Source organism: Vanessa atalanta, chromosome 9 (assembly GCF_905147765.1).
Source record: "Vanessa atalanta chromosome 9, ilVanAtal1.2, whole genome shotgun sequence".
NCBI classification, from domain to species: domain Eukaryota; kingdom Metazoa; phylum Arthropoda; class Insecta; order Lepidoptera; family Nymphalidae; genus Vanessa; species Vanessa atalanta.
In genome coordinates, this window is record NC_061879.1 from 937465 (window position 1) to 961027 (window position 23563).

General features: G+C 38.3%; 3 protein-coding genes across 3 annotated transcripts in view; 2 read left to right on the forward strand and 1 right to left on the reverse strand.

The window, feature by feature from the left end:
* The window catches only part of LOC125066315 (phospholipid-transporting ATPase IF), a 29274-nt gene extending 27155 nt beyond the window's left edge, over window positions 1-2119 (forward strand). The window contains exons 14-17 of the mRNA XM_047674357.1: window positions 111-256; window positions 617-784; window positions 1472-1630; window positions 1859-2119. Of these exons, the coding sequence (XP_047530313.1) occupies window positions 111-256; window positions 617-784; window positions 1472-1630; window positions 1859-2051 (666 nt within the window). The 3' untranslated portion in view covers window positions 2052-2119. The remainder of the gene's footprint in view (window positions 1-110; window positions 257-616; window positions 785-1471; window positions 1631-1858) is intronic.
* Window positions 2120-4150: 2031 nt separating this feature from the next.
* On the forward strand, window positions 4151-8293 carry LOC125066272 (retinoblastoma-binding protein 5 homolog). The gene is made up of 11 exons (XM_047674291.1): window positions 4151-4334; window positions 4430-4455; window positions 4538-4732; window positions 4999-5205; window positions 5573-5754; window positions 6370-6489; window positions 6797-6990; window positions 7377-7552; window positions 7756-7869; window positions 7958-8078; window positions 8200-8293. Exons 1-11 carry the CDS (start codon window positions 4316-4318, stop codon window positions 8274-8276), a joined length of 1431 nt encoding a protein of 476 aa, XP_047530247.1. The 5' UTR covers window positions 4151-4315; the 3' UTR covers window positions 8277-8293.
* A 61-nt stretch (window positions 8294-8354) lies between these two features.
* On the reverse strand, window positions 8355-23177 carry LOC125066367. Its single transcript, XM_047674424.1, has 24 exons — window positions 22845-23177; window positions 22578-22765; window positions 22120-22316; window positions 20772-20895; window positions 18812-20649; window positions 18548-18618; window positions 18262-18464; window positions 17878-18040; window positions 17589-17687; window positions 17195-17352; window positions 16644-16940; window positions 16450-16569; window positions 16066-16187; window positions 14806-14915; window positions 14347-14452; window positions 13982-14156; window positions 13662-13908; window positions 13494-13572; window positions 13253-13326; window positions 12987-13030; window positions 12502-12819; window positions 11471-11658; window positions 9653-11389; window positions 8355-9562 (listed from the first exon to the last, which is right to left on the reverse strand). The coding sequence occupies exons 1-24, from the start codon at window positions 22987-22989 to the stop codon at window positions 8641-8643; spliced, it is 7725 nt and encodes a 2574-aa protein (XP_047530380.1). The 5' UTR covers window positions 22990-23177; the 3' UTR covers window positions 8355-8640.
* Between the last annotated feature and the right edge of the window lie 386 nt (window positions 23178-23563).

Here is a 23563-nt window from a genome sequence, read left to right on the forward strand (position 1 = left end):
CAATGCATAGTGCAGAAATTGTAATGCGTGCAACCTTGAGAGGTTTATAATTATCAAAATTTATTAAACGTCATAAAAACGTCTAACGTCATATTTTTTTTATATTCCAGCTAATTTTCCAATCCAATTCAGCTTTTTCAACACAATCGATATTTGACTCATTGTATCTCACATTCTACAACCTCCTATTTACGTCAGTTCCTTGCCTCATACTCTCGGTCACTGACCAGAGGTGGCCAGCGGATCTTCTTATGAAGTAAGTTGAACTATATAAGTGCATGGTGAGACTACCTGTAAAAAGTAGAACATTTTCATATTGTATCTACTGTTGATTGTCATACTGAATATAAAATAAAATAAAACAGTCATTATTTAATGTAAGAATTAGTTCAAACTCGATTTTTTTACAGAAACTAAGTAACTAGGAAACTTGCTAGTAAATGAGCATTGTCATAAAATTATATTAATTATTGACAAAACTTCGAAAACAAATTCGAAGAATTTATTTAAAATTAATAGCGACACATAAATTATTGTTTATGTACTTGTATATGTGTGCGTTTTTAAATTAATATAAAGAAAAAAATATGATTAATTCACTTATTTTTATTTTAAGAAATCCAACATTGTACAGAGAAATAAGAAGAAATAAACTGTTATCATGGTCCCACTTCTGTGCGTGGTTTCTGTCAGCGCTCTACCATTCTCTAGTCATTTATTACTTCTCGAAGGAGTTGTTCGATACGTCCCTAATAAGCATGGATGGGAAAACTGTCGATTTATGGTAAGTAAATATACCAACTAGCAGTATCCGTTAAAAATAAACACTTATCCACAGTAGTGGTATGTCCCGGTTTGAAGGGTGAGTGAGCAAGTGAAACCACTTTTTAGTTACCAAAGTTGGCACGTCATTGGCGAATTTGTTAATATTTCTTACAGCGCCAGTGTCTATTGGCAGTGATGTTTTCAGTTTGGTTTTGTAACGTATTATTGAAGTGTTTTGTATTGAGCATAGAAATATAATTTATTTCTAAAATTACCTTAAGAACTGTGTTTTAAATCTTTCTATATTATTATTATTTTTAAATAAATATTATAAATTTTGGACAACATCACATGCATTACTCTGATCCCAATGTAAGTAGCTAAAGCACTTGTGTTATGGAAAATCAGAAGTAACGACGGTACCACATACACCCAGACCCAAGACAACATAGAAAACTAATGAACTTTTTTCTACATCGACTTGGCCGGCAATCGAACCCGAGACCTCGGAGTGACGTACCCATGAAAACCGGTGTATACACTAGTCGACTAATTTTCGAATATTTTTTTTCTCCTATTTTTTTAATATATAGATCTATCCGATATTTATATAATGTATAAAACACTGAAGTCACCAAAGAATTTAACCGATCCGAAAAAACGAACTCGTCTCAAGTGTCAAGTAAAAGTGGCGTTTGTTCGCCAGGTCGTTCGGCGCCTGCCTGTTCCACCTGATGATGGTGGTCGTGACGCTGAAGCTGAGCCTGCAGGCGCGCTACCACACGCTCGTGTACGCGGCCTCGGCGCTGCTCTCCGTGCTCCTCTACGTCGCTTTCAACGCCGTTTACTCTCTGCTTCATGACATGTAAGTCTTTCGATATTTATGTTACTTCACTGTAGGTGCTGATTTGTTTCGCTTGTACTATGAGTAAATATTGCTCCTATTTAACATGAGTGTTAATATTTTATTAAGCAAAAACTGTGAGCACTACTGAATTTTCATGTGCTTGAAGGAAAACATCCTGCGTATGCATTACTTATTTCACAGGAGTCATTAATGTATGTAAAATACTAACTATGCCCTTTTTTTCAGGCAAGTCGATGGCGACGTTTTAGGCACCTATATTAGACTTTTGAGTTCGCCCTCCTTCGCTTTCTTAAATATAGTCGTTATGATTTGCACACTCGCACCGGACTTCTGCGTTCGGCTCATCGCAGACAAGTGGGGCGGACGAAATATTCAAACCAAAACTCAGAATCAATCTATATTTTCGACTAGACTTTAAGATATCATTATAACATAATAATATAAATGGTTACTTAAATATAAATGAAATTGTAGTGATGCAATAAAACCGCATTTAAAAAAAAAATTATATTACGTGACACATAGTTCTAAAATCATTTGCAATTATAAGGATAAAATTATTATTGTATTATAAGTATGATATTTTTTTGTTTACTTTTAAATGTAAGGACCAAAATAGAATTAGGTATAGAATTTACATTTATACAAAATTTCTCTATCTAGTCATACGACAATTATGTGATAGTTATAGTGTATAGCAAATGTATATTATTGTGTTGTTGAATGTGAACAATTTATTTTTAATGTATTATTTATGTTGTCATAGACAATATAATTTATAAATCATATTAGGTCATTGACCCTTAATTATTAAGACTAGTAAGACTAGTAAAAATTTGCAAATGACAGCTCTAGCCTACAAATTTTTCTAATTAAGCCATCTCAGAATATTTTTTTCAAAAATACAATCTCTCGGGCACTCATACCAGGTTATATTTAAGTTAATAAGCCTGTTTTTTGTTGTTATTGATTTGGATGATATAATATTAATAAATTTTTTTTTAAGCTGTAGACCAACGCTAATCCTAGCCTGATCCAGTTTACATCCATATACCACGTACAGCCTATTCCAACCACAAGAGAGCTAGACAAATAAACATCTTTGATATTTAATTGACGTGATATCATTCGAGATCTTTCGGGATCTTTATTAATCTCCCTCACTCCTTCTTTAAGCTAAACAGTAGTGCATATAAAATATGACAATTTTGATATGACCCATTTTAATCAGTATGTCAAAGGTATTTTATTTTTTAATCTCTAATAGAGAAAAGAACGATATTCATAATTTCATACGGAATGTGTTGTTGTTAACCTTACGTTATTAGTGTATCTTATTTTGTTAATAAGTTGACATTTCACGAAAAAATTAATGCATAAAATTGTAAAAATTAACATTATAAAATGTTCGTATAAAAAGTTGTAAATCCTAGAAGTAAGGAAAATATTACAGGTAAAAAAAAATGTAAATTATGGTGATTTATATCATTCGTTATTATTTATTTTTATAAGCGATACTAATTGTATACTATTAGTTATATAAATAAATATATAAAGAATGACTGTACAATATATATTTTATGATTATAGGTAAGTATTACTAATATTTAACAATATTATTTTATTTATTCAACTGCATATTGTATTAATACAATTGCTGAGTGTAAATTAAAAAAAAATAAGCTTATACCTTTTTTTATTTTGTTTTGCTGAAATCCTTTTAAAAAAGAATGAAGACAATTCTAATTTCAAACTAGTGCTGTGAAAATTCAAAATACTATCTAGACGAAATTTGAATAAATCAGTAATATTCAAAAACCTGAAAATATATAATCATACCATGACCAATAAAGCTTCGCAATCATACGTTATATCCTTACACTGCTCTGCACTGCTCTATCATAAATATATATTATTTAATATATTTATATATATATTTATCTATATATAAAATTAAAATAAAACGAAATCGAGCGTAGGAGGGATAGCAAAGAAATTTTTAAAAATAATAAAGTATTCAACTCTGCGAATAGGGTAATAAGATTTTGACAGATTATGTATATGTATAAACATATGGAGGTGATTATATATTAGGTATTTTCAACTAGGTACAGCAATTATTTCATATCACTGAATTAAAATGTTACCTCTCTTTTTACTTTTATTCTAATCTTATAATCATTTATTAATTGATTTTTTAGTCCAGCACATGAAGCTTAACTTGCTTTGCTTATCATATTCCATTACATACCCGGTTTAATTAATAATAAATAAATGAGGCCATCACGTGATGATTAAGTAGTAATATTCATAATAATGTATAGCAACTGAAAATAAGTATATATCACGCTCGCACAAATAAGCAGAAAGCGACATTAGAAAGGGGCCAGTGGGTATAACGGAATATGTACCTAGTTGTTGAAAATGATAAAAATAAATCATGTACAAGTATCCGACTAACATTTGCGTATTATTTATGGTGACATATGACATTGACAACTTGACAAGTAACAACGACCAAAAGGAAAGCTAAGCTTCTACTCGCGCCTGTTTATTGCGGCATTTTTTCTGTTTAGAAAAAACAACCGTTTAATAATAAGTTATATACAATCGCATATTTTTTTAAAGTGATGTTTAATATTTGTTGATATTCAATACTAATTCGTAATAGTAGTAATTAACATGAATTTAGAGTTACTCGGTAAATAAACATTTCAATTTTTTTTATTGGCTTACTCTTGTACTATGTAAGTGGTAACTATTGCTGTATTTTTAAAATATATTATGTCTTTTCAGAATCGTTTGGTCAAAACTATCCAGAGGTTTGTACGTTTTATATGATATAAATTTGTTGGAATCAAGTTTGTAAATATTTATCAACAAAGTTTGTCATATATTTTTTAGGAATTTGACGGTACATTAGATTCAATATCCTTAGCTGCTACATGCTCATTCAATCGTCGTGGCACATTGCTGGCAGTGGGATGTAATGATGGCAGAATATTTATTTGGGATTTCCTCACCCGAGGAATTGCAAAATCTCTATCAGCTCATGTCTATCCAGTCTGTAGCTTGAGTTGGTCCAGAAATTGTAAAAAAGTAAGAATATTTGTTCAATTTTTAAAGAATAATGTGTAGAAATCAATAAATAAATTTACATTTAAAAACAGACTAGTCAATATGTATATTTTTATTTATTACATTTATCTTATTAGTTTTTAATTATTATTTTATCAACATGTAAAAACTATTAGGTGTATCAATGGTTGAGTCTTAACAGTTTTAAAATGAGACACTAAAATAGTATGATATAAAAAATGCATAGAGTAATAAGATTTTGTGCTTAGAATATTATTTATTTTCAGTTATTATCAGCTTCAACAGACCACAATGTCTGTATATGGGATGTATTATCAGGAGAATGTGAACAGCGTTATAGGTTTCCTACACCAATACTCAGAGTTCAATTTGATCCAAGAAATGATAAACGGTTTTTGGTTTGCCCCATGAGACATGCAGCTTTATTAGTTGATACCGATGGAGAACACAAGATATTACCTATTGACGATGATGTGAGTACCTATAAGCCAATTTTATATTACAAATCACCAATCATCAAAGTAACATTAGATATGACTGACTCGGTTTTAGATCACAGATCTATATAGACCCAAATTATTATGTGCAAACCTTGGGATTGACTGATATAAAGTTATTAGATTTTCTATCAGAATATCTGTCTAGGTCTGGTACTGAATTTGTTACCAAACTTATTTGTTGGCCAAACCCTAGGTTTGAATCCAAGACCCCTGAATCTGTAACCTTATAAACATTAGACAAACAAAACCTTTTTTAGGCAACAGTGCTATAGCATTGTGATGAATACCCACTTATTAGAAAACCACAATTGATTAAAATGAAATTCAATATTCTTTTCAGGGTGACATTAATGTTATAGCTTCATTTGATAGACGGGGTGATCATGTGTATACTGGAAATGCCAAAGGAAAGATTTTAATTTTAGACTCTCAATCGTTGACAGTCAAAGCTAGTTTCAAAATCACAGTTGGTACATCAAGCACTACTGGCATAAAGAGTATAGAATTTGCTAGACGAGGCGAGTAAGTAATTACATCAAGTATGATTTATCAAACCCAAACTGAAACTCAAATTCCTTTATTCAATATAGAAGTATTACACTTTCTTATTGATTGTCAAGTTAAACACTACCACCGGTTCGGAAAAAGAAAACACCCTGACCTGAGAAGAACCGGCGAAAGAAACTCAGATCTTGTTCCATGATAAAGTTATTTTACTATACTATTAATATTTTTGGTTCTACATTGCCTTTGAAGAACATGAAATGTCGGAATTTCAATAAATTATATAAATGCATGCATTTGTTTAATATGTCGAATAGAAGTAAGCAGTAATGCCAAAAATGATTTTTTATTTCTTTAGTAAATACATGTTGTTATTGTAAATATATTGGTACTTTACTAGGTAATCAAATCAAAAAGTAATGCTAGTTAGTGTATTATTATGATGATATTTTTTCTGTATTCTAATATATGTAGGAAGAGTTAAGTCTCCTAATGCAGGCACTATGTTTTTAGTGACTTAAAATACTACACGTTAAAAAAAGAACATGGTATAGAAGTAAAGAAATTTTGTAGTTGGTATTTTTTTGTATGATCTGAAATAGTATTTAGTATGTTTTGTATCCATTGTTTCAGTTGTTTTCTAGTAAATACGTCAGATAGAGTAATAAGAGTATATGACACCAAAACTGTACTAAAATCTGGTATAAATGGAGAACCAGAGCCCATACAAAAGTTACAGGATCTTGTTAATAAGTAAGTCATTTCGTCTTACAAATCTCTTACAAGTAATTATTAATGTTCCTGTAAAGGAAATAATTAACTGCTAACTTCTACTACTGGATGCTGCTCACAAGTAATCTTAAATCCACAACATAATAATTACTAAGCTAGTAATTAAATGAAATAATATTATCATTCTGTCACATTTTATTTAGATGGAATATTATTTTATAATATAAAAGACATAGGGGATTTAATATTATTAGTTGACATTGGTATTTTATTAGTAAACAAATTACTAATAAAATACCGATAATAAGACAAAATACTTTGACAACAGAACGACGTGGAAGAAATGTTGTTTCTCCGGTGACGGCGAGTACATCTGTGCGGGCTCGGCGCGCCAACATGCGCTCTACGTGTGGGAGAAGTCCATCGGGAACCTCGTCAAGATCCTGCACGGCACCAAGGGGGAGCTGCTGCTGGACGTCGTGTGGCATCCCATCCGACCCATCATAGCCAGCATCAGTGCTGGTACATATGCTTAACTACACATATCTCATAGACAGTTATAATTCAGTAGTACAAATATGTATAATTCATACATTTTAGAATAATTTAGGAGTATTATGGACCAAGGATAATATAATATCTAAGAACACTTTTATCAATTATTTTTGGACCTTATGTCCAAAATTTTTTTATGCTAGTAAAACTTGTTGTCTATGTTTTGTTGATATATTTAGGTATACCAATACCTAAATATATCAAAATCTTCATCATGTCACCATAGCAATCACGAACATATGTATAGTTAAAGCAATTCAAGGCTGTCTATTTTTATACTGAGTTGAGATTTGTATTTAAGTATATTACAATTCGAAACCACCTCGTCTGATACGAAGATAATGTTCCTCCAGGGGTAGTATCGATCTGGGCACAGAATCAAGTGGAGAACTGGTCGGCCTTCGCGCCCGACTTCAAGGAGCTGGACGAGAACGTAGAGTACGAGGAGCGGGAGAGCGAGTTCGACGTCGAGGACGAAGACCGCTCTGTCGACCAGGCCGGCGAGAGCCGCCACGACGAGGAGCTCGAGGTGCGAGGTTTGGTGCAGTGAGCGAAGCTGACCAATTATCATTAGATTGCTAATATGCTCGTCTGCCTTCTCAATAAAAAAATTGGTACTCATCATCACAATGTATACTCAACATCACAAATTACAATCATGTAATAATCAAGCCGTCAAATATCTGTCGTAATTTGCCAAAATGTTAAAATAATTGTAAAAATGTCATTAAGGTGGATGTTACCACGTGCGAGCCCGTCGCGGCCTTCTGCAGCTCCGACGAGGAGGGGGAGGACGAGAACATGCTGTCCTTCTTGCCCATCGCGCCGGAGATTGAGGACCCAGAGGTGAGTAACCTCACACTTCTGAATATACAGTATCTATATTGTTGATAAAATTATTAATATTGATCGATCTCCGATTGTCAACAATCAGGACGGTTGGGCTGCTACTCAAGAAACTGTGACGCCGAGTGAAACTCCAGAAAAATTAGAACCGGCTGCGAAACGACCGAAAAGCAAAACATACGATATATCACTCAAAATTGCACCACCTGGTTCGTACCCTAAACATTTACAGAACTTAATTCCTTTATTTCAAGGGTGGTTTCCATAGAAAAGCGCCTGTTCTATTTCAGTTATTGCTTTAAAAACTATTGAGTTTTTTTTTCTTTTCAGAACAACCATTATCGTTTGGCGGAAAAAACAAACAAACAGCAGGAAGTAAAAAAGTTGCAGGCAGACCTCGTAAATAAATATTTTAAGAAAATTATATATATTTTTTTTATTTACAATTGGCAAGTACGTTAGGAGTATATAAATAAAAATACAAATAGGAGAAAACATTTATTTTGCAAAAAAGAAATTATCGATCTTTAATAGAATTCGTATTTAGAGTATACCGTAAGTACTTATCGTTCTGTATATAAATAAATCTCACTTAAACGTAAACAAAATAATACATCGCTTTTATTCGAGACCAAAAAGACTCATTAAACTTCGTCGAACTAAATATTTTTACTTCATAAAATATCATACATAGCGTACGTCACAAGGCGTCTATAGCCGTCGGTATAAATAAAATTATCTATGTTATATTTACAAGTGGACTACTCACTATTACGCGTCTAAGTCGTCCTCCCGCTGGCTCGAGAAGTAACTCACGAGGCCCCCGAACACACTGCCCTCCTCGCCGGGGGCCTCCGTTTTGATGGGAACCAGCTTGCCGTCCGGAATATATTTATTTACAGCGCCGGGTATTTTCAGGAACTGAGGTTTAGTTTCGGGTGGTGACGAACGATCGTCGTCGACGTCGTTAGGTGATTCGGCTCCGCTTTCCCTCTCGGTATCTTTTTCGATCTCGTCTCGGGGCGAGGGGGGTTTAGTGGGCGTCAGAACCGATTCCCGGAGGGACTGCAGCGGAGGCTGCTTGTCCAATCTGTGCATGTCCTGGTAGGGCGCGTAGTGCGGCATCCCGGGACTGGACCGGCCGGCGTGCGGTGCTCGCAGCAACGGCATGCCGTAAGGCGAGCGACCTTGTGGTCTCATGTACGGGTAGTGTGGAGGTAGATCGTGACCCATCAATCTTTCGGGTGCGGGAGCCCTGGGCAAGTCATGGATTATTGATCGATCCGGACCAGGAGCCCTCGGTAAGTCGTGAATCATTTGACGTTCCGATCCAGGAGGTCGCGACATATCGTGCATCAGCGGTCGATCAGAACCCGCTCCCCTAGGCATGTCATGCATCAACGATCTATCCGGACCGGGTGGTCTCGTCATATCTTGCATTAAAGATCGATCTGGGCCCGGTGGTCTCGGCATGTCGTGCATCAAAGTGCGGTCAGGACCGGCCGGTCTAGGCATGTCGTGCATTAATGGTCGATCTAAACCAGGCGGTCTGTCCAAACCAGGAGTTCTATCCATACCAGGAGGTCTATCCATACTTGGAGGTCTATCCATACTTGGAGGTCTATCCATACTATGAGGTCTATCCATACTTGGAGGTCTATCCATACTTGGAGGTCTATCCATACTTGGAGGCCTATCCATACCAAGAGTTCGATCCATACTTGGCGGCCTTTCCATACCAGGGGGCCTATCCATCCCAGGAGGCCTATCCATACCAGGAGGCCTATCCATACCAGGAGGCCTATCCATACCAGGAGGCCTATCCATACCAGGAGGCCTATCCATACCGGGAGGCCTATCCATACCGGGAGGTCTATCCATACCAGGAGGTCGATCCAGACCAGGTGGTCTCGGCATGTCATGCATCATTTGATGATCCGTCCCCGTAGGTCTGAGCATATCTTGCATCAATGAACGATCAGATCCGGGTGGCCTTGGCATTTCTTGTGGCAACTGTCGATCAAGTCCATGCAGCCTAGACATATCTTGTATCGGCGATCGATCTTGACCGGAAGGTCTAAGCATATCGTGTATCATTGTCCTGTCAGGAACGGTCCTTTCAGATGAAGAAGGCCTCTGTATATCGTGTACTGCAGAACTTGGTCCTGAAGGCCGAATCATCTCGTGCATTAAAGGCCTGTCCAGGTGTAAAGGTCTCGAAGCATCGTGAGGTATTATCGGTCTTTCGGAAACTGGCGATCGAACTTCATTGAACTGCGGTCGTTCTAAACCAGATCTAGGAATCGGATCTGCTGGTTTCATATCACTTAGATTATTTGGCAAAAAAGGTCGGACATTCGAAGGCATACGTTGTAGAGGGTTATGATGTAGTCTCGTTTGAAGATTTAGTGAGGTTTCTTGGGGCTGAGAATTCGGAGGGGCATGCGGTGCATATGGTCCATAAGGGCCGTATTGCGGCGCGTACGGACCCAGCGGATATCGAGGCCTTCCATCTTTATTTTCCGTGTGCTTGATTTTGGGATGATTTCTGAGGGGTTCTGGTGAGGTGGGCCGATCGGTAGGAGACACAGGTGGCGATTGATACTCTGGTTCCGTTTTAACTTCAGCCTTGATCGTTATGGGTGGTTCCGCGCCGACATCAGGTAATGAGTTCGTCTGTGGCGATTTTTGTCCAGGAAGCACCGGCGCTGGCGACACCGAAGGGGCCCCGGGTGTAGGCACCCGAACAACGACGTTACCGGGCGGCACTGGACCTGGGCCTCGTATGCCGGCCACCATCCCAGGGACCAATCCACGCGGCATAGAATTCTGGTGGCTACCCAGCACGGGCGGACCGTGTGGAGAGGAAACGGGCGGGCCGTGTGGCATGCCGAGCGGCATGGAGGGACGCATGCCTGGAGGTCCGTGTAAGAGACCGGAATGACCGTGCGGTAGTCCTCCGGGCATGTGAGGTCCATGCGGTGACGATACCGGAGGGCCATGAGGCGACACTCCCGGCGGAACGTGTGGGTTCGAGCCCGACGAACCGGGCGGATGCGTTCCCTGGAGCTCCGGTCTACCGCTCAGATGTCCCGGCGGTCTGAGAACCCCGTGAGGTCCCGACACGGGGGGCCCGTGAGACGGGTGGGGCGGTCGGAGCCCGTGCATACCGTGCGGATGAGGCCCCGGCGGGCCGTAGTGTGACTGCGGCGACGACGAGGGCGGGCCGTGCGGCGATGAGACGGGAGGCCGGTGTGGGGGCCCGTGGGGCGAAGCCGAGGGCCCGTGCGCCAGCGGACTGGGCCCCAGTGGGCGATGTGGGCCGTGAGGGCCGGGAGAGGAGGAGGGCGGCGGCCCGCCGGGTCGCACGGGGTATGCGGGCAGGCCCTGAATGTGCGAGTAATACTGCGGGTACTGCGCCCGGGCACCCTGGTTGAGACCGGGGTGCATCTGGTACATGGGCACGCCCTGCCCGCGCGGACCGTACGGGGGATTGCCAGCCGAGTACATCATAGATCCCCTAGGAGAGCAGACATTACTACTTTAATATCAGTATATTATATTTTTACTAAATTTATTAAGTTAAAGTTGAAAGAAGTACCTGTATTGTTGGTTAATCATATGTGGCATCCGTGTAATAATGCTAGGTTCTTCTGTGACTGGTTTAAAAGGTTGAGGCGACCCGGCCACCGATAGTGTACCCTCTCGCATAACGTTATGGTGTTGGTCAGGTCTGTGGGCGAGTGGTGACCGTTCGTCCACCGATATTCCGCGTAGTTCGGGTCGAACCTAAAATATTAGTAATATTTTATGTAGAAAATGAACTATACGTATATTAAATCAATTAGCTGTTCAGAAGTACGGTTCTGTAGGAAATCACTTCGTATCTCACTCGTGAAAGTTGTCAACACAACTGAGGTACAGATAAATTTTATAATTATTATAGTCAATGATACATATCACATTCTGACATTTCACAATCGTGTTCTGCAGTGAGATTCAAGTTTCTTGTTACAGAGTAGCCCTACAGTTTTTAATATTAGTTATGCAATATTTTTTATAGAATGCATTATTTATCAATGTTTTTTTGACATGACATGTGCTTTAAATTTTTTTAATAGACCATATTAAAAATGGCTATGAAATCTTATTATAGAAATGAATACCGTGCCCGGGAAGTATATCTTGAACTTTGGAAACCTAGTTTTTATTAGTTTACAAATTTATAGAAAGTCTTTTTTCGGTTCAAGCAATGTTTTTTGACCCATTTTAAGGGCAAATAGTGAATGTTTATAACATAACATAACATAAGCAGCCCGTAAATGTCCCACTGCTGGGATAAAGGCCTCCTCTCCCTTTGAGGAGAAGGTTTGGAGCATATTCCACCACGCTGCTCCAATGCGGGTTGGCGGAATACACATGTGGCTGAATTTCGTTGAAATTAGACACATGCAGGTTTCCTCACGATGTTTTCCTTCACCGCCGAGCACGAGATGAATTATAAACACAAATTAAGCACATGAAATTTCAGTGGTGCCTGCCTGGGAGCCGAGATGGCCCAGTGGTTAGAACGCGTGAATGTTTATAAACTGTTTCTAATTTCCTATGACTAGAGAATATAACTAAATGTACCTGTAACCTCGGCGCTACCGGGAATCTCTGTTCCTGGTAGTCAGGCGGCGGTCTGGGGCCAGGACTGCCGTAGGGCCGCTCTGGACGTACGGACATCCCAGGGGGGTATCCTGGGGGACCAACGAACTCCGTTTTCTCCTTCTTAACTCTCTTGCTCTCCTGAAGAGCGAGTCTCGCTAAACGTTTCTCTTCTCTCTCCTTGGCCTTTTGCTCCTTTAGTTTTTCTTTTTCTTCTTTCTTCTGCATCCGTTCCTGCTTCCTTGCTTCTTTTTCAGCCAATTTAGCTTCACGCTCTTGTCTTTTCTTCTCTCGCTCGACCTGGAAGTTATTTTGTTGGATTAATTAAATTTGAATAAAATCGCTTAATCATATGAATTTTATAGTTAAGAACATTATTCTCACTCATACGACATCTCTACTTAAAAAATAGCAAATCAATTCTTCGTTACAGAACCATAAAATGAAAGTATATTAATAAAACTTACTTGATTCGGTCTCAGAGGTCCCATTACACTATCGGGCTTCAAGTCTGGAAACGAAATAGAAAAAAAAATTAAAACAAACTCACAAAGGAAAAATTACAATTTTGCCAACATAACATACGACGTCAGTTTAAGCCGAAGCAAAGTTGACGGATTAATTTTTCATGAAAGCCGCAAATGCCGTGTAAAATATAATTGTCACTCCTGCAAGCAAAAGCAGCAAAACCACCGATGGGCTCAACACATCGAGGTCCCTGCGCGGCGCTTACCTTTGATCTTGACGCCGACCAGCTTGGAGAGCGCGTCGTCGGCGCACGGCCCGCGCCCGCGCCCGCGCGCGCCCCTGCGGACACGAGTCGACACACGAGTCACCACCATCGCTCATTGTACAGGCACACCAGTTGGGTATGCCGCGAGTCATTTATAATTTATCGGGCACACGGTCTACTTTTGGGATATGTAAATAATACCTCGGGTCATATTTATAATGTACAAATTATTCGATAATACCTGCTGCCCCGGCCACCTCTGCTCCCGCGACCGCGGAGAGGCCTCGGCGTGCTGCTCATTTGCGGCTGAGATTCTAAAGCTAAAATGAACCATAGGGTTAATATGACGGTTGAATCGGACCGCAGTATGTTCTCGATGACTATAATTATCCGAGTCAGAAAACCATACCCAGCGTCGCCTGCAGTTCCTCGGTCTTCATCCTGGTGACGTCGTCGGGCAGCTTCTGCAGGGGCACCACGGCCGTCTTGTTGATGAGGTCGCACAGAGCCTTCTTCTTCTCGTCCCCGGACTGGGCGGCCTCCTCCTTGCGCCGCTTGGCGCGGTCCGAGTCCGAGTCCGACGTCACGTCCGAGTCGTCCACCTTGAACTCGTCCGAGCTGTCCGGCATGTGCTTCCCGCTCGACTTGTGCATCTCCTGCAACGAGGCGGGCGGGCGTGAGGCGGGCGGGGGGCCGGCGGGTGGAGGGGGGCGCGGGGGCGGCACTCACGTCCTCGGACTCCGTGTTGGGCATCTCGGTGTAGTCGATCTTGCGGCGGCGCGTGCGGTGCTTGGGCGACCAGTCGTTGGGCTCGTCGCTGAGGCCGCCGTAGGTGACGCGCGCGCGCACCACGTTGCCGGCCGCGTCGTACTGCGACAGGCCGCGCTTGCGCGCCCACTTGCACCTGCGGGCGTTGGGTACGGGGCGTTAACACAACGCGAACGATACGCAGGTACGAAATGGAACTGGACACATTCGTCTCTCGTCATCTCGTCGACCGAGATTGAATTACTGTCCCGTTAAAATTCGAAGCGTCATAGTCCGACTAATAAAACTAATGAAGACGGTTGAATGCTAATGAAACTAGGACGTACTTTTTCGACCACTCCTTCCGCCCGGTCGATTCTCCCGAACTCTCATCGAACACTCCCTTCTTCTTCTTCTTGACTTCCGGCGACGACTCCTCCAATTTCTGGCGATCTAGAAAAGTAACATAAATAAGAATATGAAAACATTATCCTGAACACACTTACAACAAACATTACAGACATAAAGTTAACACAAATAGTACAGAGAGAAACCAAAAAAAAATTAAAATCCTTATGTATAAGAAACCAAAAGAAAGAAAGAACAAATACTCATAATATTATCTATACAAACGACATATCCTGAATGATGTATATTAATGTATTTAACATTCATCACACCAAAACGAATATAACAGTTGTTTTTTTTTGTTCGTTCTTCTGGTGAATTAAATTCCGGTGATACCTGTGAGTTTACTTTAAATTCGTAAAACTCAACAAAAATTTAACATAAAATATAGTAAGGACCTTTCTTATCGGGTCTACAGGCGCGACGGATGGGAAGCGAATCAGAAGAGCGGGATGTCGAACTGCCGCGTTCCGCTGACGAAGATATCTCCTCGGACGATGATTCCATTCTGTAATAATAATTAATTTATAATTAACCTTAAATCTAACTAAAATATATCAGATAATAGGTATCTGATATATTACCGTACGTACGTATTAGTAGGATTACCGATACTATTGCTAAAATTCCGGTTATATAGCTTGTTGATGTTTATTGTTTTACTGTTTTTTTAATATATTTATTTTATATTGCCACCGTATTATGTTATATGTTCTACTTACTACTTTTAACTCAAAAAATGCCCTTTTGCATTGTTTATTGACAGATAATATATACTAATATCACAAATACAATAGTAACTCTGGCTGTTGCTCTTTCACGACCAATCCACTGAACCAAATTTGATAAGATTTGGATAAAATTTGATAAGAAGCCGCGGGCGACAACTAGTTTGAACAGAATTTGGAAATGATGGTATCTTCCAACGTATTAAAAGATTATTTTAATTTCATTGCTTCATATTTAAGTCAAAGAGTCCAACAAGTTTTCACTAATGGAATAAAATCTTCTGGATCTACGTTAAAAATGGGTGTTCCACAAGGATCAATTTTGGGTCCTTTTCTATTTTATAGTATATATAAATGATCTTCCTTTCTATGTTAAAGATATTTATGATATAGTTTTGTATTCCTGATGATACTTCACTGATTTTTAAGGTCGATAGGACAAAAACTGATTATGAAGATGTGAACGGTCATAACGCCAAATTTCCGACTCCGCAGTCAATAAATCCTTCTTGGGGCAAGATATCCATTTCTATAATAAAATTCCGCAGACATTTTTAACTTTGCCGTTTCGTAAATTCAAATAATTTGTATAAAACACATTGGTAAAGAAGGCTTATTATTAAATACAAGATTGTATAGATGATAAAATAAGCGTGGAGCTATTACTAGTTAACTTTCAGACAGGATGGTATTGCAGACTTTTCTGTAAGCCTTTTCAAGGTCTACAATTTTCTAATACATTGAATTAATGGCATTAAATCAATGTATTGTGGCCTAAGGCTTAGCATTTTGTACCAAAATATTTACAATTATATACAAACCATCAAATCATCGTTTATGACTTAAAAAGATGTTAGCGGAGACAGAAACAGAGAAGTACTATAATTTATACTATTTATAGACAAGATAACGATTTAAAAGCAAACAAACCCTGTATCTTTGAAGTCCTCGTCGGTCTCGTCGTCGTCCTCGGAGGGCACATCGAGCGAATTCAGTTTGCGTTGTTTCTTACGCTGTTTCTTCTTAATCTTTTTAACTTCTATCTGCTTACCCTTAAACAATTCACAATACTATAAAACAAGACATTAATAATCGCGATCTACAAAAGTAACATAATTAAGAAAATATCTATTGTCAATTCCAAGGTCAGGAGTAATGTATGATATTTATTACGGATTTGCGAACAAACATATTAATCAATATCCGTTCGTACATATCTGTTTGTACACATTACAGAAGAGCTATCAGCAAACTTGATGTAATATTTCTCTGTCCGTTTCAAATTTTAAATACTTAATATTTAAATACCGGTACCTGTTCGATAGCCTCCCGCTCGGCTTTCATCTTTTCCTCCTCGGCCGCTTCGATAATGGTAGATATGTCCTTCCCGCGGCCCTGGTTGCCCGCGCTCGTCGTGGGCTCGACGTATTCTTCCTGAGGGAGTAAATGGTATTAGACGGAATCTCGAGGCACGGCCGGCGCGGGGCGGCGCGGGCTCGCGGGCGCACCTTGATGGCGGAGCTGATGAGGCGGTCGTACTCGCGCGCGCGGTACGACACGGGCAGCGCGCGGCGCGCGCGCAGGCGGTACACGGCGCCGTCCGACGACCAGCCGCTGCCGCTGCCGGCCTCCGAGGCGTCCGAGCCGCTGTCGGCCGACGCGGCGCGCGACTCGGCCGACGCCTTCTCGTCCGAGCTGGCGGCCGGCGGCGCCTCCCGCTCGCGCCGCGCGCGCTCCGCCTCCACGCTCGCCAGCAGCTCGTCGTACTTCGACAGCTCCCTCTCCAGCGCCGTTATCAGCATCGCCTGCGGTCGAGTGTGGTATTGTTTGATGAGATATACGAAATTGCTATACTGCTCTGGGGCACTGCCGTAATCCTATGAGGGGGCGATCTGCCACGACTGGGGAGGTCGAGTTCTGGATGGAGCGACATATTTGTCCAGACTTGAATCGAAGGGTCCGATAGGGTACACCCAGACCACGCCGACGACACTGATCTGTGAGAGATATCACATATGCAGGGCGGACGAGTGACAGAGAGCCAGAGGGGAGCACGCACGTGGTTGCAGGGCGGGCAGAACCAGTCGCCCTCGGGCACCACGAGCAGCAGCGGCTTGAGGCACGAGGCGTGGTAGGGCGCGTCGCACGCGTCGCACAGCAGGATCCACTCGGGCTGCTCGCCGCGCCCGCAGCGCGCGCACACGCCCGCCGACACGCCTGTATTATTATTATGTAAATAATCATATCGATAAAATATTACGTCTTTAAATATATAACCACTGCTATCAATACTTTTCGAACACGCTAATAAAAGATACTATGAACCCAATTTGATGTATTTTAGCGTTTAAATAAAACCTTATGATTAAAATAATCTGATTAACATACACTTATAGAATAATAAAAATATAGGAAATAGAGTTATAAAGTAAGAAAAAAATCATTTATGGTACCTTCTTGCAACGTCCTCGCTCGCTTGAGAGGCTCCACGGGCTCGCCACTCTCCAAGTCCGACTCGGGCGAGAACTCGTGATCGGACTTGTTGAATTCCACTGTTAATATAACGAAAATATTACAGTAAATTACATCTATGATGACTACGTGATAAATTGATCAAATTCGAAGTTATCAATTAATTAATTCTAGATAGTTCCTTTATTTTTTAATGGCATTTTTTAAATTTATGTCGGGATGTGATCCGTGGACAGTGGTAGATGTCTAGCGTGTAGGGGGGGCGCGTACGGTCGGGCTCGTCGTGCTCGAACAGCGGCTCGTCGGAGTCGGAGTCCTCGGGCCCCGTGGAGTCGGCGGCGCGCCACACGGACGCGCGCGGGCGCCGCGCCGGCGACGCCGCGCTGCTGTCGCTCGCGCGCCACTCCTCCTCCTCCTCCTCCTCCTCCGCGCTCTGCGCACCACGGAAGCGACAGTGTGACTAGTGATCGTACTCATATACAAAATTAATTCAGTGGAGACACATTGAGGATATTACATTTATGTTTGATTTTGGGTGTACATAAGTTGTTTACACCAGTCATGCCTTATTAATAGATTGTTCATATAACACATTACATTATGTAAAAAATTCTACGTACATCATTTATATATGTACTTTAAAAGATCGAATACCTTTTTTTTGTGTATCATCTTTAATTCCCGCAACGCAACTTCCTCCAGGTGCCTCCTGTCGGCCTCCTCCTTGATCTTCATCTGCGCGATGCGGCGCGACTGTCGCACGGGAGTTATGTCCGGATCTTCGGACTGGGATTGTGATTTTTGCTTCTCCTTACCTTTCGTTTTCTTCTTTAAGACTTTCTTTGGAGTTTTCTTACCTGCTTGACGCAGAATTTTGCACACGATTATGAACTATTATTAAATAATTTGATAAAAAATAATTGTTTGTAAAGTTAAGTACCTAAACTATAAAGAGTTTCTTCTTCTGATTCACTCGAACTCTTGGTCATGTGCTTAGCCTCCACTTTTTTCCTGAAAGAAAAATCAGGTTATTAGATTTTTATTTCGAAATAAACTTTTCCATATATATTTTTTGTTTCATGGAAAATAAACTGTACATATTTAACTGAAACATTTCCATTTATGTACAGTGTGTTATTAAGGTATTAATTTTCATTTGAACCGAAGTTTCCACTTATTTGTGGTTTTAATCGTGGCTTGTTACCTGGTCGACGTATTGATCTTTTTCGGTTTTGTTTTTAATCGTTTCCCGATGGTTACAGGTTCCTCTTCCTCGCTTTCGCTTTGAGATTCATTGTTTTTATCACTTGTATTCGCATTTAATAACGATCTTTTAAGGCCTTTACTTTCCTTTTTAGTATCTTCAATGCTATCATTTTTACTTGTTTCTTCAAAGGGTTTTTGCAATGCTTTTTTTGGTTTAAGCTTCCCTTTTCTGGCCTTAATTTTTTTCCTAACTGTTACAGAATCATTTTGTACATTTGTATTAGAATTGTCGTTTTCATTGTTTTCATTTGTAATAGTTTCATCTTTATTGTCACTTGATTCTTTGGAATGTGATACTGTCTCTGATTCAGGTGTTTCTAAGCGTATTTTTTTAGGCGGCAGATCGTCGTCTGCCTTTACTGCCTCCTTATCAGAAGTCTTCTCTTTATCTTCTTCACTATTGTCATCGCTTTGTTCAGAAGAGAGACTACTCTTTCTCTTCTCAATAATGCTGGCTTTAGTAGACTGGCAATTCTCTGATTCTGATAGAGAATTAAGCGCTTCTTTATTTTCATCCTTTTCAGCTTTCCGTAGTAGTTGTTTCTTTTTAACTTTACTTCTAATCTTCTTCTTGCCTACTTTTTTTAATTTTCCACTCTCTGTTGTACTTTTATCATTGACACTGCATTCGTTCTTTGAATCACTTTCAGTAAAAGTGTTGGAGTTCGATCCATTAGATTTATCCATTTCTCTTATACAATGTTTCTTACAATCTGATTTAACATTGTCTGTACCATCATTGGATTGTTTCTTTAAGGACCTCTTGATTATAGATTTATTTTTTAATTTAATATTTTTACTTAATTTGGCTTTTCTGTTAGAATTTGACACATCATGGTTCTCACCATTACATTCTTCAGGAGGATTTTCTTCATCGCTCTTATCATTACTATTAGATTGTTGTATAGCATCTAGGTTGCCAGTATCATTATCGGCTCCCCAACCTTCACCATAAAAAAACATGACTGGTTCACAAATCTCTTCTCCAATAAAATAAGCACTGTCACAATCTGCCCCATTTCCTTCGCCTGTTACAATCATTAAGGGTTCTTCAATTGCTTCACCGACTACATCTTCAGTTGAATCAGATGCAGTAGCAGGCTCTGATATTTCTTGTTTATTTTCAGTATGTTCTTGTTCAACACTATCCATGTTTTCTTTCACGACACTTTTAATATCACTTGGTTCATTGTCTTTTATATCACTCTTATTTTCTATGTTGCTATCCACTTCAGTATTGGTATCAGTTTCAGTATTATCTACAGTTTCATCTCCTTCGGTACTGTCTACACCTTCACGAGTTTCTAACTTATTTTCTTCAGCAGTTACTGTTTTATCTACATCTCCATAACTCTCTATTTCGTCTTTCTCAGGTTCAATTTCATCTTTAGTACATTCAATTATATCTTTATTAGATTCAATTTCATCTTTATTACATTCAATTGCACCATTATCTGACGTTTCACTTTTCATCTCTTCTTCATCTTTAGAACTTACTACATCTTTATCTTCACTAGTTTCTTCTACTTCATTACAAGATTCAGTAACTTTTACATCTTTATTGGTTTCAGTTATTTCTAAATTTTTATCATCTTCACTATTTTCTACTTTATTTACATTTTCATCTGAAACTTCTTTAGATTTATTTTTAATACTATCAGGAGATTTCACTTTTTTAGTTTGTTCTTTTTGATCATCACTATCATGTTCAGATTCAGATTCTGGACTTAGGAACTCTTCTTCATTTTCATCATCTACATCTGATGATTTATTAGGCTGAAACAATTCAATAAATATATATCCAGCACTAAATATATCTAATATTCTAAATTTTTAATATTAAGCAGTATCATTTTTTTTAAGAGCTTGATTATTAATATTTGTCTTTGTGTTCATACCTCTAACTGTGGATTTTGGACTTCTGTACTATTTGAATCCTCATTATTGTTTGAAACAATAGATGGAGTGATTTCTTCACCATTTTTCAGTTGCCCTATAATTTTTATTAGCTCTTCTCGATTGCTACAAAAAAAAAAAAATGTTTAAATCAAAATAATTACTTATACATGCCATATCCAGCATCACCTACTGGGTCCAATACAAAACATTGACTAAAACCACTCAATTACAAACAAAAATATCTTCGAAATCAGTCTTACTTTTATGGAGAGTATGTTAAGTTTATAAAACTAATTAAAAATTCTTATGATTTTAACTCGACAATACATTATGTATTTAAGAAAACAAATTTAAACGAATACCATAATTGGCAGGCAATTAAAAAACCGGAAAAATAAAAAAAATATTAAAGTATATGCTACTTTATAGATAGACCAACATTGCTACACTACTTGCAACAATCTTAGTATAGTGTTAGTTTACTTGGGGCTTTGTGCAAGCCCATCTGGTAGGTAACAACTACTTACCACAAATTTTACCACCAAACAGCAATACTTAGTATTGCGATGTTTTGATTTGAAGGGTGAGTAATCCAGAGCAACTATGTGCATTGGCATTGTAAAGAATGGTTAAAATTTCTTATAAGACCACTATGAAATTTGTCTATTGGCCGTGGTGACAATTTACCAGATTCTGGTCTTTCAGATTTGGTATTTCGGTAAGGTAAGGCAAATAGAAACTTGACACTATTTTTATTTTACGACTGTGAAAGAGTTCCCTTTAAACCACTCACATACATACATACATACATACATACATACATACATTCATCCAATAACAGCCTGTAAATTTCCTACTACTGGGCTAACGCCATCCCTTTAAACCCCTCATCCACCTCTAACCAAAATGATATATTATATAGTTCATGGATATTTCACTTTATACAAACATACATTCCAAACACCATAAATCATTATAAAACACCACTAATTGTCGTACGAAATACTAAAAAACATCATATAAAATACTACATGTAGATAGTATTCTACCTATTTATTTCTACCTGAGGATGAATTATTACACATAACAAAAAAGTATTACTATGATTGGGAAAACTTATATTATGATAAAGTATTAAATTTTTACTAATAGACATTAACTTGCCAGTAATTTAATATATGCATTAATTTCCATTTGCACAAGCAACAATAATAATTTATAGAAATAATTGAAGAAACATTATCATAATATTGAACAAAAAGTTTAATACAACCATAAATTTTAATTATTCTGTACACATAAAACTTAAATACACATTATATTCTTAAGTGTGTGTGTCTTTATTACCTTGCTATTAACTGCCAGGTTTCTTCATCTTGGTCTTCCTTGTAAAGACATAGGTTTGCTTCATGGTCCACTTGGAGCCAGTACACACACCCATTCTTATCCCGTCCAATTGGATCCAACCTGAGCTCATTACATGATATAGCATTCACTGCTGATTTGAATTTTGCATGACATGTGAACTGATATTCAAGTAACAACTGCAAATTAAGAATAAAATAATCTTGTTAGAATTTCATATAGTATAAATTTTAAATATAATTCAGTTATTATAAAGCACTGTAATCAAATAGTTTAGCTGCAAATCTACTTTTAGCAATAATAAGTCTATTTTTTTATTATTAATAAGTATATCATAAGTATTAAAGCATGGCATATAAGTTTACATGAAATGTTTGATGAGCCTAATGCATTGTCACTTAAGAGACACCTATTATTCTAAGAATCACTGAGTCACTTACTTTCAATATTCGCAATTTCACTTGAGTACTAGCTTTCTTGTAAGAAAACCTTTCTATTTCCCAAGCCTCCTGATGATAAGACTGCTGATGACAAAATTTAATCAGACACCTCTCCCATCTATTGCTCTGTACTGATTTAAGAGCACGACGCAACAATCTCAAGTGGAGTTCTTTCAACGGATCCAACACTAAAAGAACAAAACAATTGCCAACATGTTTGCCTAGTTTGTTTATATTTTATATGACAAATCGACACTGTTAGCTCACCTTCCTGCGTGTTTTCTATCAATTCTTGTAATTTAGCTAGCGTAGGTACTTCTAAACTGTAGAGTTTACCAAAAACTTTTAAGAACGAGTAAATAACGGCGAAATTAGGATCATTCGTACAAGAAATTTCTCCATCAGACGCCATCGTCGTCAATTATTAAGCTTTTTTACTTATCATCGCTAAGTGTTTTTCACTACCGGTATATAACAATTTCACTTACAACTATTAGATTATTAGAAAACATGTACATGATTCACGAAAATATCATCATTCTACGATCACTGAAAGCTTCTTTACTTATTTTCCTAAAATAATAAAATAAAACTCGATGACAGCCATCGCCACATAGACAATGAAGTTTTTTTCAAACCAAACGCTATATAGCAAGAGATGTCACTTACTCAGTTTATTGTCTATTCCTAATGAAATTCAATAAAAACCACATAATTATACTATATAATAAAATACTAAAATAAACAGGATTTATCTAGTTCATATTTATCAGAAAATTTACACGTATCTGATAATATTATGCATAAACTTAATTTAACAAAATTTAAATGGCAATTAAATTATATTTACCTAAGCAGTTATATAGATGTAGTGCGATCGTAATCATTAAAAACATTTTTATTATAATTTATTTATCTATTAAGAATTAAATTACATTTACAAACAGTATTTTGAGCCTGTGAATTTGATCATTTAAATTTCACTC

Bases quoted from the DNA above. Each gene is read 5' to 3' on its own strand.
- LOC125066272 (XM_047674291.1), top strand. The intron at 6,490-6,796 runs GTAAGTCATTTC...CTTTGACAACAG, and splicing joins TTACAGGATCTTGTTAATAA to AACGACGTGGAAGAAATGTT. The intron at 8,079-8,199 runs GTTCGTACCCTA...TTTTCTTTTCAG, and splicing joins ACTCAAAATTGCACCACCTG to AACAACCATTATCGTTTGGC.
- LOC125066367 (XM_047674424.1), bottom strand. From the start codon at position 22,989: ATGGCGTCTGATGGAGAAATTTCTTGTACGAATGATCCTAATTTCGCC. The intron at 16,188-16,449 runs GTACCGGTATTT...GAATTGTTTAAG, and splicing joins AGCGGGAGGCTATCGAACAG to GGTAAGCAGATAGAAGTTAA. The intron at 13,573-13,661 runs GTATGGTTTTCT...GGTTCATTTTAG, and splicing joins GGAACTGCAGGCGACGCTGG to CTTTAGAATCTCAGCCGCAA.